At 58.0% G+C, this 15,825-nt stretch overlaps 2 protein-coding genes across 8 annotated transcripts; both read right to left on the bottom strand.

Moving 5' to 3' along the window:
• Nucleotides 1-6: 6 nt before the first annotated feature.
• On the bottom strand, nt 7-8,476 carry FXYD7 (FXYD domain containing ion transport regulator 7). 2 transcript variants are annotated; one of them, XM_070632611.1, is made up of 6 exons: nt 8,268-8,476; nt 3,988-4,017; nt 2,215-2,289; nt 2,046-2,079; nt 1,834-1,874; nt 7-402 (listed from the first exon to the last, which is right to left on the bottom strand). In XM_070632611.1, the coding sequence occupies exons 1-6, from the start codon at nt 8,296-8,298 to the stop codon at nt 380-382; spliced, it is 234 nt and encodes a 77-aa protein (XP_070488712.1). In that variant the 5' UTR covers nt 8,299-8,476; the 3' UTR covers nt 7-379. The 2 variants fall into 2 exon arrangements, with proteins under 2 accessions (XP_070488712.1, XP_070488711.1); XM_070632610.1 differs by having other exon boundaries at nt 2,037-2,079; nt 8,268-8,460.
• Nucleotides 8,477-8,581: 105 nt separating this feature from the next.
• On the bottom strand, nt 8,582-13,048 carry FXYD1 (FXYD domain containing ion transport regulator 1). Of its 6 annotated transcripts, XM_070632605.1 has the most exons (9): nt 12,758-12,903; nt 11,976-12,083; nt 11,541-11,605; nt 11,047-11,079; nt 10,402-10,476; nt 10,007-10,043; nt 9,071-9,120; nt 8,834-8,885; nt 8,582-8,718 (listed from the first exon to the last, which is right to left on the bottom strand). In XM_070632605.1, the coding sequence occupies exons 2-8, from the start codon at nt 11,996-11,998 to the stop codon at nt 8,863-8,865; spliced, it is 306 nt and encodes a 101-aa protein (XP_070488706.1). In that variant the 5' UTR covers nt 11,999-12,083; nt 12,758-12,903; the 3' UTR covers nt 8,582-8,718; nt 8,834-8,862. The 6 variants fall into 6 exon arrangements, with proteins under 6 accessions (XP_070488706.1, XP_070488709.1, XP_070488710.1 ...); XM_070632608.1 differs by lacking the exon at nt 11,976-12,083 and having other exon boundaries at nt 12,758-13,048; XM_070632609.1 differs by lacking the exon at nt 11,976-12,083 and having other exon boundaries at nt 11,541-11,659; nt 12,758-12,908.
• Nucleotides 13,049-15,825: the final 2,777 nt, after the last annotated feature.

Here is a 15,825-nt window from a genome sequence, read left to right as displayed (position 1 = left end):
ACGGAACAGGGGGAAAAACCAAATGCCCATTTATTAAGCTCAAGACATGGACACCGAGGGTGCAGGGGACCGGATCTTCGGAGAGGAGACAAGGAGGTGCCGGGGAGCAGCACACGGGGATGCCGGGGGCTGGGGAGACTCCCAGACCCCAGGAGCTAGAGGCCTGAGGCCCTGGATCTGGGGTGCAGACGGGCACTTTAGGGGATCGCCGTTGCCTGGGGAGGGGCAGCGGGGGCAGCGGCTCCAGCCTCGGGGTGGGTGGGTGGGGCTCATTGGGGGAGCGCTCCCCGGCGCAAGGCTGGGGTCCCCACCGCCTCCACCCGGTCCTCAGGCTCCCGCACTCAGGCAGGGACAGCAGTGGAGGTGCCCCGGGTTGGTTTTACACGCCGCCACCTCCAGGGGCTGGGGTGAGAGAGAGTGCGCCCAGGTCAGCGACTGGAGAGGTGGAAGCAGGCCCCGCCCCACAGCCAGCCGGCCCTCCGTCACCGCCCCCCCCCCCCCAACCCCCGGGAAGCTAGACCCCCAAGGACTGTCACCCTTGAGCTAGCACTGGGGAGTTCGCTTGCCTCCCCATGACCTAATGCCTGGGCCATGTAGGACACCTGTGTGGCTTTTGTCCTGCCCCACAGGACACTGCCACGGAGGGGAACACACGTGTGACAGACTGGAGAACCCCGGCCCGGCTGGGGCTTTTCTGGGGCGTCCCCCTGGCAGAAACGAAGTCTCCATCCCCTCCTAGGCCCCCAGTCTCCTCCTACAGCCACACCCCTTTCCAACACCCCATCTCCCGAACGTTGGGTACGACAGGAATTCTCCTGTTTCCCACCCACTTGGGACCATTGCTCAACTGGAGTGGGTCAGAATCCTGTGCATATTCTTAGACTGTGCCTGGGGGCCAGGGCCAACCCCCCCCCAGCCACCCACGTGCGACTCGTTAATGCTCTTAAATCTCATTCAAAGAACATGAAACAAAGCACATGCAGCTCCACACCAAATCCCCCCAAATATTGAGTACCCCAAGGCCCATTTTTAGTTATGAGAACTTTATAAAAGGCAGAGAGATTCCCATCTCTGATTTTTTAAAAGTCCCTGGAAAGGACGCGGTTCCACTAAAAACAGGTCGAGATATTTTTATATAATTAAAATTAACACCCCCAAGGAGTCACACTCTTTCATCCACACGCTTATCCCCTCCTCCATCTGACATCTCTCTTTCCATCTTCCTTCATGCTTTCCAACCCCCTCACCCACTCTCCCCCCCAACGCTGCCACCTCCTTCTACACCCCAGCCCCTCTACACCCCACCCCCTCTATGCCCCACCCCTCTCTGTCCCACCCCCTCTACACCCCACCGCTTTATTCCCCACCCCCTCTACGCCCCACCCCCTCTGTTCCACCCAATACCCCAGCCCCTCTACGCCCCACCCCCTCTGTTCCACCCAATACCCCCAGCCCCTCTCTGTCCCACCCCCTCTACGCCCCACCCCCTCTACGCCCCACCCCTCTCTACGCCCCACCACCTCTAAGCCCCAACCCTCTCTGCTCTGACTGCACAGGCTGTCCCTGCCGGCCCCTCTCCTCACCCTCCCTCTGGGCACCGGCTCATCCTGGCTTTCACAGGCTGCTGTACTCGTTTCTGGGAAGCTTAGGGGACTCTCTGGGACATTTCACATCCCACTGACTCTCCACGGTTTAACACCTCTGATCTGTGGGGTCTCAGCTCCTACAGAATTTCCCGTGTGGGCCCGTTGGGGGCCCATTCCTGCGGACATCCTGTGCAGCCCCCTGTCTGCTCCCGCCTGTCCTCCCAGAACCACAACTTTCTGCCCTCACCTGAGGATGGAAGCTCCGACTTACAGGATTTGCATGTTGGGCTGTGGAAGCAAAGACGAGAGAGAAAAGCATAAAGAGGCTCCATAGCCGCGGGCTTGATGGGGACACATGGCAGGCCTGGGGGCCCCATAGGCCCCTTTGGGGGACCCCTGGGCCACAGGTTGCCCCCACCCCTCTCCCCTCTCTCCCCACTGCTGCCAGACCTCTCAGACCTGGAGTCGGCCTTCCTGCACTTCACCTTCTTGCCTGTTGGGAGAGACAGACAGAACAAGGAGACAGACGTACGGGTCTGGGCAGGAGCCAGCGGGGGCCCTGTAGGAGCTTGGGACTGGAGGCAGCCCTCCTGAGGGGCTCCAGAGCCCAGGAAGGGGTCACACTTACTGAGGATGATGAGAATGCCCAGGAGGAACAATATGGTAGCCAGAGTCATGCCCACGGTCTGCACAGTGTCATAATCTGGGGAGGACAAGGGGGGACATCAGGGTCGGGTGGCACCTCAGCCCTCTCTGGAGCCTCGGCCTGGCTCCATGGCTGCCCAGCCAGGCGCCCAGAATCAGGGATGCTGCAGGCCGTGCCGGAGGCTCCTCCGGTGGGTGAGTGTGAAGATGGAGAGTGTGGGCTTGGGCATCGGTGGCTCCCTTGACCTCTCCCCCCTCCCCTCCCCTGCATTCTTTGGCCCTAGATGTGTATGTAACATTCCTCTACTGCGTGTGTGTGTATATATATATATATATGCATGACTTCCTCTATGGCCTCCCCCAGGTCTGGTCCACCCTTGTCTCCCACTGGACCAATGCAGAAACAGCCTTCTCTATGGTCTCCCCCACCCCCACCCCAGCCACAGGGGTTCCACTAACACCTGAGTCAGATCTGGGTCCTCCTGAGCTCAGAGCCCTTCCCTCCACCCTGGTGTCCACTACATTTTCATTCAAAGCCAAAGTGGCTGCCACAGCCCACAGAGCCCTATATCATCTCATCCCTGCTCCTTCTCAGACCTCATGCCACTCCACTCTCCTCCTCAGTCCCCTCCTCCAGGCACACTGGTCTCCCTGCTATTCCTGGAGCATAGCAGGCATGGTCCTACCTCAGGGCTTTTGCACTTGTTATTCCCTCTGCCTGAAAGCTCTTCCCCCAGATATCCTTTCCTTACCAACTTCTGGGCTTTATCCAAATATCAGTGACACCTTCTCTGGCTGTCCTATGGAGAATTTCCCTTCCTCTCCTCAACACTCTCTAATCTCATCCTTTCCTTTATTTTCCTTCATAGTAATTATTCTTGTCTGATATACCATAGTAAACTTTTGTTAAAACATTAATTTATGGAGCACCAGCTCTGTACCAGCAGAGGTCCAGGGAGTCGACTTTCATATTGTGGTAAAGCACTAATCAAAATAAAACTAGAAACTGAGTCATGTGCCCGGGGGGCACGGGGGTGGGGGGTAGATGTGGGCATGGCTCCTCTTGCTGGGGAGCCAGGGCCATCAGTGTATGATCTGAGGCCTGAAGAAGGAAGAGGAGCCTTAGCCGACTGTGAGGAGAGCTAGAGGAGGAGGCTTCCTGGCTGAGGGAACAGCAGGTGCAAAGGGCCTGAGGTGGGAGAGAACTTGGCCGATTGGAGGCACAGCATGAGCAAGCAGAGGGAGGTGGGGAGGGTTTGGAGAGGGAACTGGGGCAGGTCTGCCAGACCTGGGGGTAACTTCTCTGAGCTTCAGTGCTGTGGGGACGATTTAAGAGCATCCTCCAAATAAATCTCTCCCACAAGCCTCACAGGTGAGAACTATTATTACTATCTCTTATTTACAGAAGGGTCCAGAGAGGCAAAGTTGCTTACTCCAGGCCACACAGCTAGTGAGTGGCTAAGCCAGGATTCAAATCCAGGCAGCCTGACCTGAGTTATTTCCCTCTCTGATGACCCCAGAGCACCAGCCTGGAGTCCTGGGAAGCCTGGGGGGGCCCAGAGAGGGTACCCCCCAAGTCTGATTCTGCCCTCCACGGGCCCAGGTGCTATGAACAGCATCAACGTGATCATATGGCCAGTGGCCCAGCATGTGCCAGGTAGCCACAGCTGAAGCCACTCCAGCAGTGATCTGTGGGGATCTACAGGCACCCTCCATCCAGCCCCAGGGTGCCCTCATCACCGAATCCGCCACTCACCATAGTAAAATGGGTCAGGTTCCTGAGGAGCTGTGGAAGGAAGGCAGAGAGACAGAGAGGGAAAGAAACGTTTCAACCCTGGGTTTCTTAACATTCTTGAGGATCCAGATGGGGCCACCTGCTCAACAGTTTCTGTGTAGAAATCAGATAAAGAGACCCCTTGCTCCGGATGATATGGCCTCCTGGCAGGACACAAAGCTTGAGGAGTGGAGCATAGGCTGGATTCTAGTCCCCGCTCACTCCATTGGGTGGTAATTTCCCTTGTGCAGTGCACAACCTACCCAACCACACTATGGCAGTCCTGGTTCTAGTTCTCTGTGGAGGTTGATGCAAGCTGTGGACTCATTTCCTGAAAAACACATCCACACGCCTTTGCTTCTGATGCTGGGGGTTAACAGACTCCAGTCCCACTGGTGGGATGCTAAGGATATCAGCTTTCCCTGAACACTCCCTAAAACTCCTCAGTCATCCAAGAGTCCCCCAAGGCAGGCACTGAGCCTACTGCTCTCGGCCTCTGGCTCCTGTCCCCAGATCCAGCACCGGGGGCTGTCCTGTAAAATACCCTATCTTATCTTATATAATATATCCTACGTTACTGATTTCTAAGACACCATTGGTTTTAAGATTCAAAATTGATTTTGTGATAGCTTTCCCCGTGTGTGTACCTGCGTGAACATGCACGTAACTGTGCCACACAACACACCCGTCATTAGAAGACTCGCCCTGATTTCATAAATGTTACCGTGAGGGTAGAATGTGTGCGTGTCTGTGGATTTGCTTCTCCCCATTCCCACTCCCTGTCCTGAATCATCGTCAGGAGAGCTCAGAACGTCCTTCCCATTCAAGGAGCCCATCCTGGTGGCTCCCTAATGCCCCTGATGGCTCTCGGTACGTTCTGCCTTGTCTAGAGCAGAATTCTGCAAAGCGTGCACCCTTGTGTGTGTGTTGGGGGGGCAGGGGCCAGGAGGGCCAGGGCGGTGCTGCATGTTGTCACTAGTCTTCTTCCCCCCTCCAGGCTCCAGAAAGGATGTGTGTGTGTGTTGGGGGTGGGGAGGGGATGTGACTAATTCTGGCCAATAAACTGTGAGTGGAAGTGTCATTGTCACTTCCAGGCTGGAGCATTTCAGTGCCCATGCAAGAGCTCTCTTTGCCCTGGGCCAGGTGACATGAATGTTCAAGGTGGGAGCTGCTCCAGCTTCCTTTGGTGAGCAGAGGCTCCTGGTCGACCTGAGATGGACGTACAGTGTAAGTGAGAAATAGTCCTTGGTTGTCAGAAACCGTGGGATGCTGCGTGCTATTCGTTACCGTGGCGTGCTCTAGCCTGAACTGACCAGCACAGCGGGCACCTGGGCCGGACCCTGAGCCGCACTGAGTCACACATGGGTAAGGGCGCCCTCCTCAGTCCTTGGTCCCTAGTGGGTGCTGATGTGTCCTTAACACCTTTCAGCCCTTGTTAATCTCCTCTCTACCCAACTGAAAACAGGTCCTGGGCTCAGGGTCTTCAGCAGGCAACAATATCTAAGCAGAATTTTGCGGCATTGTCAGGTTTTCTCCTTTATTTACTTATCTAACTGGCATTTGATGGCACTGACTCCCTGTCAGCCTCTCTTCTAAGCACTTCACAGGTATTAACACACTTCCTCTTCAAGCAGCTCCCTGAGACAGGTGGCATCTTCATCCTCATTCCACCAAAGAGGGACACTGAGACCCCAAAAAGTGAAGTCACTTGTTTAAGATCCTTTTTATACCTGCCTTCAATTTAAGGCAAAAAAATCCTGATTTTTCATTTGTGCTGGTGATATAAAATAAGGCTAATTGAGTTTTTAAAAAGTTAATCTTTTGAGGGAAACATATTAAATAAATATGAGTGTGGGTAACATTTGGATAGGGCATACGTCATGAAGGTGGTACTCGAAAGCTCCAGATGGGGAGACACTGTTGGAGAGTCATCTGCGCTCTATCTCAGCTCCCCCAGCAGATGGGGAGCAAATTTGCTTAACTCATCTCTGCTGTTAATCCTGGCATTTATAAAAGTCTTTCAAAGAAGTTTTTTAGAATAAATGAAAAGAAGAGCGAATGAATGAATGAATGAATGAATATGATGCAGCCTCCAGCCAGGCTGCAGGAGGCTGCATCAGAGGTGGACCAGTTGGATATCCTGCTTTTGCCTCCTGCGTTTCCACACACCCTACCTTCCCAAACCATCGGGAGCCCACTGGGTGAGCACCTGTCCCAGAATCCTCCTCTGTTCTTCCCTAGGTGCTCCAGCTCCATGCAGAAGTTCCTCTTCTGGTCCCTGCTGCCCAGTAATCTGGGTCCTCAGGGCAAGGCTGGGCTAAGGGTGGAGCCAAGAGGCAGGAGAAGGAATGTGCACTACTTCTGGCCAGTTGCCAGGGAGACAACAGGAAGGAGGTGGTTGCTACGGCAACTGGGGCATCTCCAGAGGTGAAGAGAGGTGATGGGTACCACCCCCCCCCCAGGCTGGGTGGGGTCCTGTGCGGGGCTTGAGGGTTGGGTTTCTAACCTTGGGGCCAATCTGGACTTCCTCTGCTCCCTTTGTACCTCCTGTTCTTGCCCCTGCAGGGCTGGCTTCTGGCCAAGCCAAGGGTCCTTCTCAGGGATAGGGGCCCAGGCCCAGTTATGCCCACACCTCCCCTTTCTGTTTGTCCCCAACTCTCCCTCCTGCTCACTGACAGGGTGGGGAGAGCCTTCACTTCCTTCCCCCAACAGTCCATTAATTAGTTTCCTCAAGCATTTGCAACACCTAACGTGCTTTTCCTCCCCCCGGGGTTCCCGAGACCTGCGGTCCCCTCTCGTGCTATGACTGGGGAAAAGGTGCGGGGAGCATCTGTCCTCCCACCTCTGCCCGTCTGCTGCCATCGATCCTGCTAACCACCATCTCTGCGAAAAGCAGCTCTGGGCTCCCGCCAGGCCTGCTGGCTCAGCCCTGCCCCCTCTCCCTAGGGTAGCTTCCAGCCTCTGCAGCCCCCCCACCCCGCCCTGCTTCAAATTCTGCAGATACGGCTCAGTGCAGCAGCCCCCGCCCAGCAAGAAAGGGGGCAGGGAAGGAGAGACCGGGGTGGAATTGGGGTTCCCTTCACCACCAGGGGCTCCTCAGCAGCGCTGGACTATCCCCTGGCCCTGCTCTTGGTGCTGGAAACCCTCCCCATGCCCCCCCCCCCCCATTAAAGCATCCTTTCCTTGCTCCTCTGCAGAAACAGGCACAGGGAAGGGGCTGTCAGGGGAGCAAGTGTTGAATGGGCGTACAACTGGGTTACTGGGAGGGAAATGGACATCACCGCGCGGCTGGATGGCGGTGGGAAGGGGCATCTGTGTGCACACGCAAGTGCACCTCCAGACAAATCGACACCCCTGATGTTGGGCGGAAAGGAGGGTCCCCCCATTCCTGCCCATGGGGGCTTACTGCAGTGGTCTGGCCGCACCCTGTGCTGCCCTTCCTTCTGTCTATTTCTCTCTGGCGCTGTGGGTCCATGTCTCTCTCTCCTCCTCTCTTTCTGGATGCCTCCCTCTCCATAGTTGCTTCAGTCCTTCTGTCTCTCAGTCTCTCATTTCCTCTCTCTCTTTCTCTGCATCTCTGTTGCTCTCTGCCTCTCCCCTTCATTCTTTGAATCTCACATCCGTCCGTCTTTCTCTCTGGGTCTCTCTTTGTGTCTCTGACTCTGAGTCTCCTGTCTCTCTTGGCATCTCTCTGGCTCTTTCAGGCTTTCTCAGTCAGTGTCTTTCTATATTCTTTTCTGTGTCCCTCTCTCTTGCTGTCTCTCTCCATCTCTCTCTCTCACTTCCCCCAGCTATCCTTCTCCCTGTTTTTCCCTCTTTCTCCCTGCTTCTCGCCGCACCTGCTGTCAGGGATTAAACACCCACCATAGGAGCCAGCGCTGGAAAAAAGAAGGATATGGACCCCCTCCCCTTACTCACCCCAGGGACCCCCGAAATCTGCGAGAACCTCTGCGGCCGCAGAACCACCCACTCCCACCCTCGAAGCACATCTCTTCCTGTCCACTACCACTGCTGTGCAGGACCAGCCACCCGGTTGCCATAGCTACCGGTCCCAGCATCCTTTCTCCCGGGACTGCTGCTCTCCAACCGCGGGTCCTGCACAGGAACGACACCACCGGGAGGGGGTGTCAAAGATGCCCGGAGGGGCGCCAAGGGTGCACTGCAGGGGCCTCCGCCCATAGGAAGGACAGACACCCCCTTCCCCACTGCCCCCCTTTCCAGTACCAGAACCCCCCTGCGCCCTCTCCCCAGGCGACGCTCACCCTCTGTGGTGGCCTGGGTCGGGGTCGCCATGCCGGCCGGAGCAGAGGCGGCTGGACGCCGAGGCTGTGAAGGCGCGGCTGCAGCAGCTGGAAGCGGGACCGACTGATGTCGGGGGAGATGGGGGGAGCCCTGGTGTTGGGGGGCGGTAGCCAATGGGTGCCCGGAGAGCCCGCCCCCGTCCAGGCCACCCCCGCCCCCGCCCCCGCCCACCGCCGACGTCCCCGCCCCTTCCCCAAGGGTGGGGGCGCCCCCTGCCGGGGCCAAGGGGGCGCCTGGGCTTTCGCGCAGAAGGACCGACAGATCCACAAAGTGCTGTCAGGAGAGAAAGCACGTTTTATTGGAAGTCTGGGCGGCAGAGACGAGTCTGTGGGGGCAGGGCTCGGGAAGATGACAGTCCTGGTGGCGGTGGGCGCTCGGGGCTGGGTGGGAGGCGTCATGTGCCAGGGGATCCTATGGGGGTGAAACGGGTGAGAGGCAGGAGAGCCCTCCAGCCACCCCCCAGCCCCCAGCCCACCGCCCCCTCCTCCCCCTCACTCGCTCCCGCAGCCCAGTCAGAGTTCAGGACCTGGCTGGGGTTCATCGCGCCAGCTGTTTCTACCGCCTGCGGGTGGACAGACCTGGGGGGACACAGAGAGTTCGGGTGTCAGGGAGTCACACCGCTGCTGTGGAGTGGGCAGCGGGGGAACTCCCCGCCTTCGGGTTTCAGACCAAGCCCTTCCCTCCACGCAGCCAAGGAGGGCCAGGAAAGGGGTTCTCGGAAACGTCCCTCACCCCCAAACACCCGACGTCTCCCCAAACTCACGGCGGATGGAGCTGCGGAGAGTTCCCTCCTCTTCATCAGGTTCCCCAGTCCTGGGAAAGGAGAGGCAGAAGGAATTGGGGATGGAAAAGGAGAGAGGCGGCCGCTCCCCGAATGCCCAGGGCAGCCTCATTTCATAGACCCGTGTCCCGAGGCCCAGCGGTGGGCGAGGAGGCGGCGCCCCCAGGAGCAGGTTCAGGGCGTGGCGGGAGGCGCTCCACGCGGTGACAGGGAGCATCTCCCGAGTGCCGAGTGCCGGGGGGAAGGGACTGGGAGCTGGCGGGGGAGGGATGACCAAAGGGACTTGGGGGCACCCTGCCCAGGGACGGCCTAGGTTAGAAACCCAGAATCCTCGTCTTCTAGCCGAGTGATCCTGGGCTAGTGACTTCACCTCCCGTGCCTCGGTTTCCTCATCTGTAAAATGAGGCTGAGAGCAGCACCTACCTCATAGACGTGGCGGGAGGGGTCACTAAGATAACACACAGTCAGACAGTATCTGGCACGGAGGACACACCCAACCAGTATTAGCTATTATTTATAAAAACATCTCTAATTGCTTTAACTTGGAGAAGGTATTCATACTCCGCCTGGGCTTTAAATTTTTATTTAAAGATGAATCAAAGAGCTAGGAATAGGACTCCGAGCTAAACTGGGCCAGCAAGTGAGGTGATCTCATTTCGCCCGGCTCCTTCCTTTGCAGCGCTTACCACGCTTTGTGATTTTACATTCGTGGGGTTGTTGGAACCCACGGCCCCCGCCCGCGCTGGGCTGGGAGCTCAGCCAGGCCGGCGGCGGTGAAGGCGCGGCTGGGTCCCAGCGCCCGCCTCGGGGCCAGGCACATAGTAGGCGCTTAATGCAGATTTGCGCACGGGGCTCTGGCTCACCCCCAGCGCCCCTCTGGAGCGGGAGTAGGTGAGTGCGGGCCGGAGGGCCTCCTACCTCTGCTGCTGGTTGAATTTGCACCGGCACTTTCTGCCTGTGGGGGGAAGGGGAGGACCGGGCTGAGCGTCGGCTCCCGGCGGGCGCGGCGCGGCGCTCGTGCTCCAGCTGGAGCTTGCGAGACTCGGGGCCGCGGGGTAGAGGCGGGGCCGCGGGCGGGGCCTATGGAGATAGGGCGGGGCGGGAATAGGGGCGGGGTCTAGGGAGATGGGGCAGGACGGGAACAGGGGCGGGGCCTAGGGAGACAGGGGCGGGGCCGAGGGAGACGGGGGCGGGGCGGGAACAGAGGCGAGGCCGAGTGGATACCGGCTAGGTTGGAAGCGGGGCGGGAACAGGGCGGAGCTGGGGCGGAAACCCGCAGAGGGGCTGGAGGCGGTGGGGTCGGGGGTACTCACTCAGGACGATGAGGATGCCCAGGATGAAGAGGATCCCGGCGATGATGAGGCCTCCGATCCGCAGTGATTGGTAGTCTACGGGCAACAAGGAGGACAGTGAGGGCAGGGAGGGGAGGAGGAAGGATCGGAGAGGGGCAGAATGGGGAGGAGGGGAAGGAGGAAGGAAGTCAATGAGAGGATGGAGCAGATATGGGAGGAGGGAGAAGGGAGATTAGAGAGAGGAGAGGGTGGAAGGGAAAGGGAGGGGAGAAGCTGGGCAGGGCAGAGAGGAAACAGGGAGTAAGGGGGGTGATGGAGAGGATGAGGGGAACAGGGAGGAGAGAAAGGGCAGAAGGCAGCAGAGGATGGGCAATGAGATACTGAGAGGTAAAAGGAGAAAGAGAAAGAATCAGAGAGACAGGGAGAGATCAAATAAGGAGGCAGACACACAGAAAGAGACAGAGAGAAGCAGACAGACAAGGGGAGATCAAGACAGAGTCAGAGAGCCAGATCAAGGGAAAGAGAGAGAAGGAGAGTGACAGAGATATAAACGCTGGGGGTCAGAGACATGGAGAGAGGGAGAAAGAAAGAGAGAGTGAATGAGGACAGGACAGGCAAACCCAAACCCCACTCCCCAACTCCCAAAGATGGATGCCCCTCCCTCACCATAGGTGAATGGATCATGTTCCTGTGGAGCTTCTGGAAAGAGAGAGAGAGATCAGGATGCTTCCTGGGATCCTGGGATCCTGGACAGGGAGGGGCATAAAGTGACCGTCTTGGGGCTTTACCTTCCTGGGCTGAGAGTTTGGGGGTGACTGGACCCTGAGCAGGCGGCCCACCCTCTCTGGCTCTTACCTGGACCCTCTGCACTGTCCCGAGAGGGACAAGGGGCACCTGACTGCCCCAGCTCCCCTTCTTATTACAAGCTAAGATTCCATCCTTCATGGGAAGCTGGCCACCATCCCGTCGCCCACCTTTGCCTGATCCCCTCCCCCAAATACCAGCCTGTGACTGGACTGCATGTGGGAGCCCCAGTTTCCTGGTGCCTCAACTAACTCAGTTTAGGTTGAAGTCCCCAACTCAGTTCTCTTGCAAGGTTTCCCTCACCCCTGCCACCCTTGGGGGTGAGGTGGGTGGTGGGCTCCCTCCCCAAGACTCACCTGCGTTGGCCATGCTGAGGAGACCCACACAGAGAACCAAGAGGTGTCCAAGAGATGCCATTGTCCTGGGAACACCAAAGGTCAGGAAATTTGTACCCTCGTCCCTCCACCACTGGGGCCTGAACCCAAGGGGTTAAGTCAGAGACAGTAGAAGGACTTAATTCCAAAAGCCTCTGTCATCCAGCTTGGCCACCCCAAGAAACAGGGGTACCCTCTGCTTCATGGGAACACAGTGTCACTAAAACAACCCACATGATGGGTGTCACATGACAGCAAGGACAGGGGTGAGACATACACCGTCCACGGGGCCTCCCCGCAGCAGGCCCCAGAATTCCCACAGCTGCCCTAGTGGGGAAAGCAAGGTGCCACACCCCACGGTGGAGAGACAGACACCCCGTGAGGGATGACACGGCCAGGACACGCCCAAGGGCCCACCTGCACGCACACCGCAGCCTCATTGTGTCTGCGATATCCCCGCTCTCCTGCCCTCGGCGCCGCCCGCTCTCTGCCTGCCCCCGGGGTAAAAATATCTCCCACTTCACCCTGGAGGAATTTGCCTCGCACAGGCCACCATGGCAACAGCCTTCCTTCCCCCACTCGGGGGTCATGCCCAGCCCTGCGGGGTGAGGCCCGGCTGCCACAGTGCCACAGGCTGTCCCCGTGGGAAAGGCCACCCTTGCTGCTCTCTTGGAAGCAATGGGAGAAGGGAAAAACAGCTCCTCCGCCCGGCTCTGGGTGACATCTTTCCCGAGCAGACACCACAGGGCGGGTGACAGGAGGCCCAGGCCGGTGCGGCTGAGAGACAGAAGACAGATGCCAGGGGCAGGGACGGACACACAGTCACACACACGCAGTGGGGTTAGAATGGAGACAACGCCCACTCCCCCAACTTCTGGTTGGAGCAGGACGTAGGGTGGAGACACAGGCACACATTACTCGTCATCTGGGCCTCTGGTGCCCCCACACAGTCACGCAACCGGCCCTACACACGTGAGTGTCCAAAACCCACACCCAGCCGGGGTGCACACGGAGCCGCAGGGAAGGAAGGAGCGGCACCCACACTCCCACCTTTGGGGGAACCCCAACTTCCCACCACACTCCCTTCCTCTTGGGTCTGGCCTGCCTGGGAAGCCACAGGCTGGCCACTCCTGCTCCCAAAATAGGCGGCCCAGCCAGGCGCAGGGGGAGGCCTGGAGGGGAGGGCGGGGGACGCTCACCCCAATCAGGCTGTCGCCTGCGGAAAGAAGGCCCCCAACGTCCGGCTGTGCCCAGGGGCCGAGCACTTTGGACCCCCAGCCCCGGGGCTGGACGCGCCGCCCCCAGCGGTCTCCCCTCCCAGCCCCACCCCAGTCTTGCCCTCCCCAACCAGCAGCTGTAACTGGAGCCGGGCTGGAGGGGGGCCAGGGGGCGGCCCCCAGCCCAGACCGCCCTGGCCCGCTAGGTTAACTCTCTCGGCTCAGACGGAGGAGCAGTAGGCAGCCGGTTTGGGGAAAGCTGGGAAGAAGAGAGCTGGCAGGGAGGACTGGATGGCAGACACACACGCACACACGTGCGCGCGCACACACACACACACACACACGTGCCCCTCTGCTCACCTCAGAGATCTTCTGAGCTGGGGCGGGAGGGTGAGTGTCAGTGATTTTCTGACTGCTCCCTGGGAACTGGGCCCAGCCAGGGCCTAAGGTCACCCAGCCTGAGTGCTTAGGAGCCCACTGACCCCTGACCCCAGGCTTCTTTGGAGCCCTGGTCAGCCCCACAGGGTTGTTTTGGGGGCATTTCAACGTGTGTGTATGTTGTGTGGTACTGGCTGTGAGGTCCCCCAGGGGTGCGCACCACACACACACCACCCCAAAGACCCAGATAAACAGGCACCAAACCAGGCAAATACGTCTATGAACACACATACAAACACAGAGGCAGACGCGCACAGAACAACACACCCATAGAGAAACCCAAAGACACACATACACAGCCAGCATCTCTTACACGAGTCACAAAACTCTGACACAAGCACATTTGTGTTCACACACCACACACACACAGCCGTTCAGATGGATGCTTGTGCAAGACACAATCAAAGACACAGCCACACGACTGTCCTCTCTTACAAGTGGTCACAAAGATATTCACTCTTGTGAAGACATACTAACAAATGGCTGTACAGAAACACACCAATACACACATGCCACACTAAAAACCTTCGAAGGCACAGACACACAGCCAGCTCTCCTGCACAGTCTCAGAGCTGTGAAGGCCCACAACCTGTGTACACACGTCCACAGACACACACACACATTTTCATGCACACACAGGGAAGCAGAAACACTGTCAAGGACACAGCCACACAACCAGCCACTCTCGCACACAACCGCCCAAACAGACACACAAGAACTGTGTCCACACCCTCATGTGCGGGCAAGCAGGCACACAATCACAGACACACAGGCCCACGCTCAGAGACACCACCACCAAACGTGCGTTGACATGTTTAACCGCCAAGCCCCCCTTCCCTGAGCTCCTGCGGCCTCTAGGACCCCCGCGAGGACAACACACCTGGTGTCCTCATGGGCAGCCAGGTTCACAGGCGCTGGTGTCAGAGAAGCCTGGGATCAGGTCTGGGCTCTGCTACTCCTGGTTGTGTGACCCTCAGCAGCCCATGTGACTCTCTGTGCCTCAGTTTCCCATCCTATAGAATGGAGAAATCACAACAGTCGGACGTATAACCCTGGGCCAGACTCAGAGGCCTCTGGCTGGCCATCATCTTATTATTAACTCCATTTCAGAGACAAGCAAACCGAGGTCTATTAGAGGGGAGCTAATTCTCCCAAGGTCCCCTGGTGGTTAAGGACAGAAGCTGCGCCCAGCCCCGGAAGAGCCCCACGGGCTCAGAAGCTGTGCTCTGCAGGACACAGAGTCAGGAGGGGCACATACTCCTGCCCAGGCATGGACAAAGCCCTGACACACTCATACATGTGTGCACATGGACTCAGAGGACCCCAGCGGCTTCGAAAAGCTCCTCCTGCCTGTCTGCCCGAGCTCTGCCCCTCGGGGCCCTGCACCCCAGGTCACCAGCAGGCCTTGGTTAATGATAACCCCGGTGTTTGTGCAGCCCTGGGGACGGAGAGGGAGGACCAAGGCGTGCCAGCAGGGAGGGCCCCTGGCCAGCTCTAGCTGGACCTCAGCTTCCTCCCCTCGGGGGGCCATCTGCTCCAGGGTGCTGTGTGATGTTGGGCAGATGGCTTACCCTCTCTGGAGCTGTTTCTCCTTCTGTCAAATGGAGATGATAATAGGATCCCTCAGAGGGAGGCTGGGATGAGTACCTGGAAGGATCCACAGAAAACACTGAGAACAAGCCTGCCGCACAACAGGTGACCAAAACAAAGTTTAGCTATCATCATTATTGCCATTGTCATCCTTCTCATCTTCTCATCCTAAACGAGAGTGGGAGCCCTCTGGCGGGCCACCCTGTGAGCACGGCTTTAGGCCTGTCTGTGCCCCCTCTGTCCCCTCTGTGTCCCTGGCACTAAGCTCTTTCTCTTTTCAAAGACCTTGTAGAGAATTTGTCCCCCTGCTCTACAGCCAGGGTGACCGTCACCTGAAGGCCGAGCTCAGACCACAGAGCTGTCTCAGAGCAGGACAAGCACGGAGTCCAGAGTCCACCCTCAGGCCTGCCGGCCACTGGGGGCATCCACCCTGCTCTGAGCCCCAAGCAGGGGCATGGCCCCCATCATCTCAGGAGGGCTCTACATGCCTGGGAAGGGGTGCCACCTTCGCCCCATGTGACAGATGGGAAAACTGAGGATCAGGGAGGTCGAATGACTTGCCTGAGGCCACACAGAACCAGGCCTGGAACCCAGATGTGTGCGCCCTGCCCGAGCTGGTGCTGGTGAGCCTCTTCTCCTTGAAGTCTGCCTGGCATGCAGGGGCGGCAAGAGAGGCCGTGTCCCTCCCTCAGGGGCCGGGGAGAGCGGTTGCGTTTAGATCTATCCAGCACCATTTAGCCTCCCCGTGCCTCAGTTTCGCCATCTGTAAAGTGGGGATTAGTGGTACTACCCACCTCACGGGGTTGTCGTGAGGACTGAGTAAATTCATGTAAAGACTGGCGCACGGTTAGTGCCCAGTGGGGTTATTCTACCATTTCAGGCTGGGTAAAAGGATCATGGATTTATTTTTCTTATTTAAAGGACAGAATCTATCTAAATTGCTCAAAGCTCAGTCCAAACGAAAACAGCCAGTATCTGTGAGTTCTCATCTCCAGAGAAAGAACGCAAATGCACCCAGAGAA

This window comes from Equus przewalskii, chromosome 9 (assembly GCF_037783145.1).
Source record: "Equus przewalskii isolate Varuska chromosome 9, EquPr2, whole genome shotgun sequence".
In the NCBI taxonomy this organism is placed as follows: domain Eukaryota; kingdom Metazoa; phylum Chordata; class Mammalia; order Perissodactyla; family Equidae; genus Equus; species Equus przewalskii.
This window is presented reverse-complemented; position numbering and strand designations above follow the sequence as displayed.